This window comes from Chiloscyllium plagiosum, unplaced genomic scaffold, assembly GCF_037043375.1.
Source record: "Chiloscyllium plagiosum isolate Xiang-an unplaced genomic scaffold, Cpla_swu_hap1 HiC_scaffold_21, whole genome shotgun sequence".
Classification (NCBI taxonomy): domain Eukaryota; kingdom Metazoa; phylum Chordata; class Chondrichthyes; order Orectolobiformes; family Hemiscylliidae; genus Chiloscyllium; species Chiloscyllium plagiosum.
In genome coordinates this window covers 31,563,399-31,576,326 of record NW_028270159.1, presented here as the reverse complement: position 1 = coordinate 31,576,326, position 12,928 = coordinate 31,563,399, and the positions used below count along the sequence as shown (strand labels likewise).

Sequence of the window (12,928 nt, the reverse complement as noted above, 5' to 3'; positions counted from 1 at the left end):
ATATTGACAAGGATTCGAGCCCATGTCAAGTTGTCAATTGTCCTTCTCCACAAGACTTTCTTCTTGTGCATTTTGTCAAAACATTCTGTATTTGTGGACTTTTAATAGTTGGGCTAACATACCATTTTTATCATCTTACTTAAAGTAAAAAAAAGTTAAATCAAATCAATATAACAGTATTATTCTCGATTTAATTGTAAAGTATATCGATATTTGTATGTGAACTCTGAGTCAGTAACCACACCTCACATTCATTTTAGGAGGAGTAAATGGGACAGATTCCAGACATAGATCACTGCTCTGACACAATCAAATTTCTGATTTAGTTGGACTTTGGTAACTTCTGATCACGGAGCTGTTTGCATCTTCCACACAGTACATCGCCTGTCATGGGAAACTTGAAGCACAACCAATAGCATCCTTCACCAGAAGTGAAAATGAATCATCACTTTATTTATGTGTGTAAATGCTGACAGCTTGCTCCAGTGATATTTGGAAAAGATCTAAAAGGTTGCCAATGAACCAATGCCCTCCGATGGTTAGCTGACTGGAAATACAATGACAGAGAAAATACTTTTGACAGTAGAGAATCTTAGTCTATGTAATGATGTGTTCTAACTAATGAGAAAAATAATAGATGAAAATTGTACACACATGAGCTGTTTTTGTTCTAAATGAGCAAACTGAAAAAGTATTATTTCGGTTTGTGTTGAAAATTCTTGTCAGTATATCATCTTGTATATGCTTTTTGTAAATCTAAATCTCAAGTAGTCATGTACGGTTATGAAAGAATTGTTCACATCACTTTTCCAAACATCTGTGCTTAATGTGAAAGTAATTGAGACTGATGTCTTTCAGATTTCAAAAGGTCCTTACCTATTTCACCTGCTCCTACAAAAACATGCTGACATCTTCAAACAACATTTTAAAAATTAAATGCTGTAATGTGTCTCTTGTCTTAAACAGCCCCTTTAGTCTACAATAGTGGTTCCTATTGCTACTATCTATGGCTGTCAACAAATACTGTCCCCTTCTTCTAATTTTCACATTAATCTTACTTGATAACAAAGCCATGATATTAAACTGGTTGTGCTGCAGAAAGCTTCGGCCTCTTGTACAGTAACTTAATCACAAAGCTATCTATTGACCTAAAAATGGAATATACTTTTTAAAAAGGCAGAAGGCATGTATGTGAAGTGCATCTCCAAAACCACTCAGGAATTTCAATACTATTCAGACCAAAACAGTCCACTTGATTGGCAACCAATCTATCACCTTCAAATTCACCCCCTCCACCGCTGAGGTACAATGCCAGCAATACGTACCATCTACAAGGTGTACTGCAGGAACTTACCAAGGTTCCTTCAACACTACCTTCCAAACCCACAACAAAGAGGACAAGAGGACAAGACCAGCAAATGCATGAGAACATCACTACCTGCAAGTATCCCTTCAAGTTATGCATTATTCTGACTTGGAACTATATTACTACTCCTTCGTTGTCACTGGATCAAAATTCTGGCACTCCCTTCCTAACAACACTGTAGCTATATCTACTTCCCAATGCTGCAGCAGTTCAAGATGACAGGTCACAACTACATTCTTGAAGGCAACTGGAGTTGGACAATGAATGCTGGCATATCCAGCCAGTGAAACATTTTAAAAAAGTATAATCTTACAGGACAGAGCAAGTTTTCCTCATGTCAATCATAAGCATGATTTATTTAGGAACTAACAATAGCACAATGATAGACAGTTGAAGTAGGTTCGTAAGTGGAGGAATAGTGTGAGCCATTTAGCTTGTGTTATACCTCACTTGGCAGCTCTTGGGCACAAACGATAAATCATATTTTATTGTCCAGCACTCCGAACTCCCTGTTGGGTGATCTATTTTTCTCTCTCTCCCTTCACAACAAGCTTTAAAAACAAATATTCACTGTAGTATAAGTTTATTATAAAGATAGGATGCTAAAGTTTCACATTATTTTCAAAAGACAAAATCATTTTTGTCATAAGCCAAATGTCACCATATCACACCATATATCACACAAAATATCATTAACTTTCTGAATCTAATATCAAAGGTCAAAATGAAAATACTAAACAAGCGATAAATACACTTTGTGCGTCAAGGAATATTTGTGATGTTGTAGCAAATGGATTATTACCTCGATGGTAAGAACAGACAGAATTATTTCCAAGATAATTTCAATAATGTATTGATAAACATTCCTTAATTAATATTCCAAAACCTGTGGTGAAGTCCATAATGGGTTGTGTAATCATAATGATCATTAAAAAATTTAACCATACATTTACATGTTAAAGTAAATTTGAAACTACTGCATGACCACTAAGGTAATCTTATATTGAAGTATGGAATTTTACATCTTTACGAAACAGAATGGTTTTCTTGGGAACAATGCAAGGTCATTGTATTATATCTGAAGAAGAAAAGCAGAAAACATTCAAAAATACCTTAAAGGCAGCACAAAAGCACGAGCAATTCTGAATTTGTCATATCTGTTTTAAGAGTAAATGGCACAATTTCAATTCAAAATCATTTACTAATTCATGTTCAAGCCATTTCAGACTATAGGAAAGAGTATGATTTTCACAGTATTTATTAAACAGTCAATTGCATTTGCCAAGCCAACAGTGTGAAGTATATTATGATTGCAAAATATTTAGATGCAACCAGTAATTTGTATAGATATTGTTTTTGGTTGATGTAATTTTTTCCCTGAGGTTTCCACTCAACCATATTTGCATACAATGGATCATAACTTCTGCCATGAGCTACAGCAACTAGTCAGCATCTTTGCACATAATTTTGTTTTTAAAGGTGCACTGGTTTGATCAATTTTGGGTGAATCACGCCGAAAGAAAATAGCACCACCTGATGGGATTTTTTTGCCCAATGGTATACTATCTTGTAACATGGGAGTTAAAAATCAAAATTCATATAAAACTCAGAAATAAAATTAAAGATGGGAAGCAAATGTCGGGGGGAAATGAGGATAAAATGTACATACCTAAAGACTGAATTAGTATTTTAAATTCACTACGCAATGTCATTTATTATTTAGAAAATACAGTGAAAAATGTCCATTAACAAATGTTTCTCATCTATTTAAGATACTATTATTTGGCGGCTTCAATAATTACAGTAGAAATGAAACGACATGACAGGGTAAAGGTAATTTAAAAGCTTTTGGTGTGTGCCACCATGGGACAGGAGTTACTGCACAGCGATATAGGCTTTTCTTTCTGTTTTCTTTTTTGGCAGAAGAGGCTAATTCTCTGTTGGGAACATTGTCAATTCTCCTGTACATCATGTTTTCACCCTTGTAGCCATTCTTCCAACCTAAATCTACCCAGGAAGCCCTGGGAGAGTTAAAAGTAGAACATCATAGTCGTGCCTAATCCTGCTTTTTACCAAAGTTAATGTGTACACTTTTCAGCTGAAGTCCTATAAGTGAAGGTGTAAAAGCAACTTTCGATCTGAGTGTGGCCCAACTAGAAAGATGCTAACCAAATATAGATTCTGGGATTTTCTGATCTGGACTGATCATTGCTGCAGTGATACTGTATTTTTCTATGAGGTTGTTGAGAAGTTCATTAGTTTGCTTTTCATATGCAATAAAGGTATGTATTTAAAATTAGTTATTATCCATTATATAAAAAAGTTGCAGTTCAAACACATTAATAGGTCAAGGCCAGCTGGTATTACAAGGTTTCTGCAGTAATATAAAATCATCAAGATATTTGACAAACTTCACGAGTAATCTTTTCGAGCTTAAAAATGTGTTGCTGGAAAAGCGCAGCAAGTCAAGCAGCATCAAAGGAGCAGGAGAATCGACGTTTCAGGCATAAGCCCTTCTTCAGGCTTTGCAGTCCTCACTTTCTCCGATTAATCTTTTAGCCCTGTTTCATCACAATGGAAACGCAGAGAACATGTTGCTGAGCTGAAGATGCGTGAGATAACCTTCTCAACAGACCTCAAACAGCTTTTATGTTCCTGAGTTGCAGCAAGGCCTGACGTCATGATAGTGTCAAAGAGACACATGAACTTGACTTCAACAAGGAAGTGCCAATGCCATATGAACTTTAACTACAGTTTTACTATGAGCCAGGGCACATACTTTACTCATTATTTGACAAGCCTTTTGTGTTTACCTACTAAACATTTGAATTGAATGATAATTGTATATTTTTCACATTACACCTCCTCCATCAACAATACCAAAAATGGTGCACAAATGTTCTGCCTCCACAGGCAGAATCTAACGTCTTTGTAAAGTACAAGTATTTTATTCATTGTATACATAGATATGAGTCAATCCCATATGTCAATTTGCTACATTGATTTTCTTTTAAAATGTCATATTTAATGCATCTTAATTTTGAGGTGCATGGTGCAAATGGCCATCCGCTGATCACCTCAACTGAAGGTGATTGTGTGGAAGAAGGAGTGATGACAGGAAGAAGGCAAACAAGTGTGTGCGCGAAAGGGACACAGAGATAAAATGTAATGAAAAATCAAATCTATAAAGGGCAAGATACAGTGCTAGCTTAAGCCTTATTCTCGTCAATTCCCATTGTTTTGAACACATTTGGGAATCTACATGTGTAGTATTAACGGCAATAGACTACAGTAACATTGAATGCTATGGATACTGTCAGCACCACCGAATAAACACAGCTGAATGTGAGCAAACGGCGTTGATCATCCTGTGTATATTATACCTATTTACATGCCGCTCGTTACAAGAAAGCTGCATGTTCCTAATTCAAACCTGTGTGCCGCCTATACTGGCTGGTGTACATCGAAACATTACCCCGGTCTTGGCCACGCCGCCTGGTAACCGTCTTAATAATGCATCCATAATACAGTCAGGTTACCAGCACTACAATGAAACCGAGTGGGGTGGGGTGTTTTATTTTCACAATAATGTACTCACCTTGTGCTTCCTCCCATTTCCAGTCGGTGGTAGGTGTAATGGTAGTGGCTTGTGTTACAATAGTAGAAGGTACTGTTGATGTTTTAAAAGATCTTTCCGTAGCAGTGGCGATCTCCTCCTGAAAGCTGGTAGTATTGAGGAAGTCTAGTGGGGTTGTGACATTGTATCTCTCTGTAGTATTCCATCCAACTCTGCCGGCTGCTTCTTTCAGTCCCGGCAATGCCAAGCACATCATTATCAACGCCAATTTCCCCACCATCGACAACATTGCAGTTTCGATCTCAGATTTTAATTCCCGGAATCAATGGTTTATTCCCCTTCAGACACAAAAAACAAGTTGTCTGATCACAATTGTCGTGTGTCAGAAACAGCGTGTCTCCGTTGCAACCGCATCTCGCAGTGAAGCTGACAGTGAATCCCCCTGTTCCCGGGATTGAGTGTCAATCGCCCTCAGAGAAGGCAGCCGGCGGAGGTGCTGTCCCATCCCCTTTTCGTCCCCGCCTCTTCACCTGATTGACGCTGCTGCTCCTCCAACCAAGCCTGCGAATCCTCCACTCACGTCCAATTGGGATGAAAAATAATCGACCAATCCTGTGTCGGCATGGAGGTGGGCTTTCCTCCAGAAGCAAGTTGAGTTGGAGATGCGGGACGTCACTTTTCAGGTGTCACACCCCAGAAGGGGAAGTTCCACCAAGTTTCACAACAAATGATAATGTAAATACGGTGAAAGACCATCACCATATACCCTTAAGATTTGAATCAAGGAAGGCGATGGCGAAATGTATTACCTAGACTTTCCAACAAGCTGCAGTGTGGCAGCTTTGAAACAAATGTGTTGAAAGACATTTGTGAATTTCGCCTCGAATCTATAAAAATCTACGTTCATATTGTCCTGTCATATCTGCCTGCAAGTTTTATTTAAAAGTGTCCAATTTGCAAATGAATGAAAATCAGATGGAGGAGATTTGTATTGTATTAACTATATATAAAAAAAAACTAAACAGTAATCGGGAAAGCGCAGCATCTTTGGGAAGGACTGATAAAATCTGGTCTCAGATTTTCAACAGCTGCCGTTCTTTGCTTTTTTAAAAAAGTAGCATGTCAAATAGAAGAATATGTGAATGAAAGGCAATACTTGTACAAGTTCAAAAAACACCCTGAATCGCTTCAGACAGCACAACACTATTCGGGCGTTGATCCTGTGTTCGAGTTCCTTCTCTTTCCCAAATGGTTAAAGAACAGGAGGCCGAGATTAGAGTGGTGCTGGAAAAGCACAGCGGGTCAGGCAGCATCCAAGGAGCAGGAAAACCGACGTTTTCATTGGGACTGTTGATCTACTGTGACAGAACCTTGTTCTTATAATGAACATTCTTCCATCTTCTTCCCCAAAACCCTACATATTCTTCCTTTCTGGATAACAGCCTAATTCCATTTTAATTGTTTCAATTGAACGTGCTTTCAGATTCACTCTCGGGCAATGCATTTCTGGTTTTAACCACTCTGTGAAAAACACATTTTTCTCATTTCATTTTTGCTGCATGTTCCAATTAATTAAAAACCTGTGTTTTTTTCATGAACGGGTGCAATTTTGGGCGGCACGGTGACACAGTGGTTAGCACTGCTGCCTCACAGCACCAGAGACCCGGGTTCAATTCCCGCCTCAGGCGACTGACTGTGTGGAATTTGCACATTCTCCCCGTGTCTGCGTGGGTTTCCTCCCACAGTCCAAAGATGTGCAGGTCAGGTGAATTGGCCATGCTAAATTGCCTGTAGTGTTAGGTAAGGGGTAAATGTAGGGGTATGGTGGGTGGCGGGTCGGTGTGGACTTGTTGGGCCGAAGGGCCTGTTTCCACACTGTAAGTAATCCAATCTACTCTGAGGAGACACCTCATGATTTTGAACACCTCAACGATTAATTCCAGCCTTTATTCTTCAAGGAGAACAGTTCCAATTTCTCCAATCTACACATGTAACTGAAGTTCTTCATTCCCGGAACCAATCTCTAGAATTGTTTCCTCTTCAAATATTTATCCAAATTCTTTTGAAGTTTATCACTTGATCTAATTCCACCACCTTTTCCAGCAGTGCATTGCAAATCATTGCAACCACTACGTAAAATTAATTCCTGCCCTGACTCTACTTCTTTTGCCAATTATTTTAAATCTGTGTCCTTTGGTTACTGACCCTTATGTCACTGGAAATACTTTTTCTTTATCTACTCTCTCAAAATACTTATTTTTCACACTTTTACATAATCTCCCAGCAATATTCTCTGTTCTGTGGAGAACATTCTTAACTTTTGTTTCTCTGTGTAACTGAGATCCTGTATCCTCTTTAAGGCCTTGATATGGTTTCTTGGGGTGGTGTGAGTGCCTAGAAGTGGTCACAGCAAAGCTGGGACCTAATCAATGATTTATAACAGTGTTGCATAATGTCATTACTCTTGTACTCTTTGTGTCTTTTTATGATGTGAAGGCTTTCATATGCTTTTTCAACTTGGCCTGTAAACTTCAAAGACCTCTGTATGGAACGCCCTGGTTTTCTCAGTTCCTGTCACACCCCATAAAATTGCACTATTTCGTATATCTTGCTTTAACCCAATCACTGATACTTATCAGTGCACACTTACCTGCATTCAATTTAATTTCCCATTGTCAACCTATTTCACCAAGTTCTTCTCAAGTATACTACTATTCTCCTGCTTACTACATTACCAAAGTTCATGTAATCCTTAAACTGAGATTTAGAATATGTGTTTCTCAGTACGGGAAAATGTATCTTGTTTTCCTTCTTTTAATACAAGCATGAAATGCCAAAGTAAAACTTTATGACTTCATGGTTGAGCATCCTGGATATTGATTTGGGAGGGGAAAAAACAGATTAGTAGTCTATTTGCTTGAATATAAGTCAAGGAAGAACAGCTGGAAGTTGGAGCTTTGGAAGAATGAACAAAATGTTAAGAAAGGAATGATTCTTTCAGTGTAAATGGGAAGGAAGTGTTTCATGATGGAATGATAGTGCTTAAAAATACACTGAGTAAACAGTAAAGCAACAAGCCATTTAGCCCAACTGCTCCATGCTATTGCTTATATTCTAACTGGCAGAAAATGACATTATGAATGCAAAAGCTCAGAAGAGGATGAAGGCAATGTGGACCCGATTGTTCATCCAAGAGATGGGTGAATGAATAAGACTGAGACTTGAGAACTGGGATATGTGCAGAGAATTTGTTGACTCTGCAGTTTCAAAACGTTAATTGAGGAAATAAAAGGATATGCTGAATCTTACCAGAAATCAGTTGTGTTATTTTTGTCAAATTTCATGGAGGGTTTCTCTCTGTGAGGCCTAGCAGATTTTCTCATGCTATAGTCCCAAACCCATCCAATTAACCATGTGCCTATTTATCCAATAGCCCAATTCTCCTGCTCCTAGTAGGCAGAGGTACTTAACATTGCTGGGAATTACTGGGAAATATGGCGACATGGAGTCAACTTTGAACCCAGTCATGCATCAGGTCAAACAATCTTGAGTTGCCTTTCACCATGAACATAGTGGGACAGCAAACACAAACCACTTCTTCTCAGAAACATGGTGGCATAGCTGAGACTTCCTTGCACATACAACTGCATATTTCTCCACCTCTCATTGTTTAAGCAACAGATCTTACCTGTCCATCGACAGCCCATCTTACACTAGATCGAAGTCAGGCCAACGCACAATGAGCAATAAGAAGGTGCTCATCTACAAAGTGGGGCCATCACATACAGGGAAGCCTTCAAATGGTTCAAAGTCACTTTTATTTACCAACAGCAAAATCACACAAAAAAGAAATAAACAAAAACTGAATTTGTCTCTTGAAATAAAAATGCAATGCTGCTTTTTGAGCAGCAACAGAACTGTTGTCACTGTACCCAGCTCTCATCTACTGGAACCAGATGTAAATCAAGTCTTGTTTGGCTTGTAGTGCCTTGCACAGCCATGCTCTTATGCAGAAGGTGATGTTCATCTTGCTCTATGTCCTAATTTTCTTCCTTGGAAGATTGCTCCCATTCTTCCAGTTATCACATCCTCTATCACATCCCCTCCTTGCCTGTTGCAGTTGTTCAGAGTACAGCACGCAACAATATATAGCACACTCCGTCATGACTGTACTGTCAGGCATGCCCATCCCACCAAACTAATCCAAACATCAAAAGGTTGTCTTCAGCAGGCAAACTGTCTGCTTTCCCATGGGCCTGGTATAGAAGAATAGGCTGCACTGTATCTCCGCTTCAGTCACGGGTTTACGTAACAAAGCCATCAGAGTCATGTTCGCAGAGTGTATCCATGTCCCCCATAGCACTCCTTGTCAGGCATCTGGTCTCTCAAGGAACATGAGCATTCTTGAGGATCTGGCAATGTAGCAGCTTCCAGGGTACCAGCTGCAAACTTTTAAAAGTTATATTGATGATCACAGATGACTTACACATTCATGGAATAGAACCCTTTTCTATTGATGAACTCAGCTGCATTATGATATAGCATTTTCGACATAACGTATGGACAGTCCATTGTACTCTGGTGCCAAAGGCTACTGGCCGGACTGCAGCACTGACCCTGATGGGGGGGGGTTAATAAGTTAAAATCGTGTCGTTTGTGCAACTGACATTAGTAACAGCCTTAATATACTTGGGTGAACAACCGAGAGATCCTAAATAAGGATCACACAGCTTGACACTTACTGGAACAAGTGGCCACCCACCCCTTCAGGTTGTAGCTCCCCAATCTAGTAGTGGTATAAATCTGTGACACAGCCTGAGGATGTCCAGTGCCAACAATGCTCCTGGCTGATCTGGAGGAAATGGCATTGAGGATGATAAATCCCTGAGGTGCCCTTCAGCTGCAAACTCTTAATTTGGAGTCTGTTCGGAATGTGTTGGAACTGGCTATAATCTTGGGTTTGTTGGCAAATCTGATTCTTCTCAATTTCTCTGCACGTTCATTGCATCACAGCAACAGTAACAATAACCTCTCAAGCTTGCAATGAACCTATGCAGAAAGCAGAAGAAACTAACAGCGCTTTAGTAATGCAAGCAGTCAGTATTTGCCTCCTTCATAAAAGATGCTTTAACATATTTCTCTAAACAATGAGACTTAGAACATTCAAACAAGGAGGGCCAAGGAATATTTATACATAGTACTTTGGCATTGGGCCTAATTCCAATGAATATAGCATCAAACATGTTGCAAAGTGACAGTAGGAGTTTGTAAGTGCTGCATGAGTACAAAGATTTTGTGGTTCCAGTACCACATCACACAAGAAAAGCATCTTTATATAGAAGGGCATATTGGCTGAAGGGATCAGAAAATCAGTTCCGTGCCCCAGTGCAGCCTATGAGGTCTTATGCTGTATGCTTTGTAGCCTGCAGATCTCACTTTTACACACGCCTGTAATTCCTTATACTTCACAGAGATGGCTATCTTCAATTTGCAACAACCAATGACATAGACATTGTTTGTGAACAGAATTGGCACCTCTCACATGCACAATGATATGATTGCAAATGACTTCAATCTGGTCTCTGCAAGTGCATGATAAATGCAGTTTCCCCTTGAAGGGACTCCTGTCACTCAGAGGTGGAGCCCATGTGTCAGGATAGAAAACAAACATTGGCATCACCCACCATGGGACTCTGGGTGTGACTGCAGTTACTTCCCATTTACAATTTAGATGTCAAGACAACATGGAAAGCAATACAGATACACTTACCTCTCTGAGTCACAATCATAGAGTCATAGAGATATACAGCATGGAAAAGAACACTTTGGTCCAACTTGTCCATGCTGATCAGATATCCTAACTTAATCTAGTCCCATTTGCCAGACCTTGATTCATATCCCTCTAAACCCTTCCTATCCATACACCCATCCAGATGCCTTTTAAATGCTGTAACTGTACCAGCCTTCACCACTTCCTCTGGCAGCTCATTCCATACATGCACCACCCTCTGCATGAAAAAGCTGCTCCTTTCACCCTTAACCTATGCCCTCTAGTTCTGGACTCCCACACCCCAGGGAAAAGAACTTGTCTATTGACCCGATCCATGCCTCTCATGATTTTATAAACCTCAATAAGGTCAGCCATCAGCCTCCGGTGCTCCAGGGAAAATAGACCTAGCCTATTCAGCCTCTCCCGATAGCTCAAATCCTCCAATCCTGGCAACATCCTTGTAAATCTTATTTGAACACTTTCAAGTTTCACAACATCCTTCCGATAGGAAGGAGACCAGAATTGTACGCAATATTCCAAATGGTCTAACCAATGTCCTGTACAGCCACAGCATGACCTCCCAACTTCTATACTCAATGCTCTGACCAATAAAGAAAAGCATACCAAACATCTTCTTTACTATCCTATCTACCCCCGACTCCAGTTTCAAGGAACTATGAACCTGCACTCCAAGGCTTCTTTGTTCATCAACACTCCCCAGGGTCCTTACCATTGAGTGTATAAGTCCTGCTCTGATTTGCCTTTCCAAAATGCAGCATCTCACATTTATCTAAATTAAACTCCGTCTGCCACTCTTCAGCCCATTGGCCCACCTGATCAAGATCCCACTGTACTCTGAGCTGGCCTTCTTCGCTATCCACTACACCTCTAATTTTGATGTCATCTGCAAACTTATTAACTATGTTCACAAGAGATCCTGCGCCCCTATGTCGCTTCTTTCCTGGCTCTCCTTGGGAACCTATCACTTTTGATTCCCCACATGTTCCTACTCACCACCTAGAATCACAACTGCAGCTCACATTGTTGCACCAACAGCTTATCCATATCAACCAGCATGCTCCATGACCCCTTTATTGAAGGAATGGTGGTTGTAGCAGCCAATAACCCTTCCACAGCATCTCATGTCCTCCCATACACTACTCATCCCCTCACTATGCTTGTGCCTTCTGCATCACAGATTGCTGCTTCTAATCCTCAGGATTGAGTTCCCTCACTTCATTACCACAGCAGTATCACCTGATAATTCTCATTAATTTTCATTCTGCTGGTCCCCAGGACAGATTGTGGCCCACTCCACTGTTTGACTTCAATATTGAGTTTCGATTGACCAGACTCCAGTCTGCTCTCCATGCATCAGCCAACTGATGATCCGTGAATCCTCTAACTGCTTACACTGGACCCACAGGGTACAGGATAGCCCGTTCTCCTGACTGTAATGTGACAGATGCCCTGATCCTGACTACTTTAATTAGTCCCAAGTATACCGAAGTCCAGGGATTCTGAACAGAAGATGCCCTTGACTGAGTATTCTGGCACCTTGATGGCGCTTTTTGGCGCTTCCTCCATTCCTGAGGAAGGGCCTGTGCCCGAAACGTCGAATCTCCTGTTCCCTGGATGCTGCCTGACCTGCTGTGCTGTTCCAGCAATAAAGTTTCAACTTTGATCTCCAGCATCTGCAGACCTCACTTTCTCCACCTTGATGGCAGCAACCCCCTTGATTTGAGTGCGGACTACTCCTCTTTGAATTCGAGACAAGGTCATTTGATTGAAGCTGATGCAGTGTATTTACTGCCCAGTCAGCTGGTGCATAATATAGGCGAGATATTGACATTGGACAACCTTAATGCTGAAAACCATAATGAAGGTATTTGGATTTGTTTCTAGGCTAAGCCTCATAGGTTAATAGAAGTACTGTAAGCCTTTCAGGTGCAGTTGAGGGGGAAAAGCGCCAAAAAGCACGGGGTGGCAAGGTAGGCACTATGTGAGCAGAGTGTATGTACAAATTGATTCAGCACAAATAAAGCAAGCAAGTAGCCCTGAGATGTTGCCTTTTCAAATCCATGAGCTGGTGCTGATCCCTACATGAAAGCTTACCTGGGAGCAGCATTACAATGAAAGATGCCAGTGCACTCTAAACTGGAACACTGACATGGAAACCATACTGTAAGTGAATGAGTAATATGCCATGATGATG

At 40.3% G+C, this 12,928-nt stretch overlaps 1 protein-coding gene across 1 annotated transcript in view; it reads right to left on the bottom strand.

The window, feature by feature from the left end:
• LOC122564795 (multiple epidermal growth factor-like domains protein 9) overlaps positions 1-5,438 on the bottom strand; it is a 324,564-nt gene extending 319,126 nt beyond the window's left edge. The window contains exon 1 of the mRNA XM_043720030.2: positions 4,965-5,438. Within this exon, the coding sequence (XP_043575965.2) occupies positions 4,965-5,232 (268 nt within the window). The 5' untranslated portion in view covers positions 5,233-5,438. The remainder of the gene's footprint in view (positions 1-4,964) is intronic.
• Between the last annotated feature and the right edge of the window lie 7,490 nt (positions 5,439-12,928).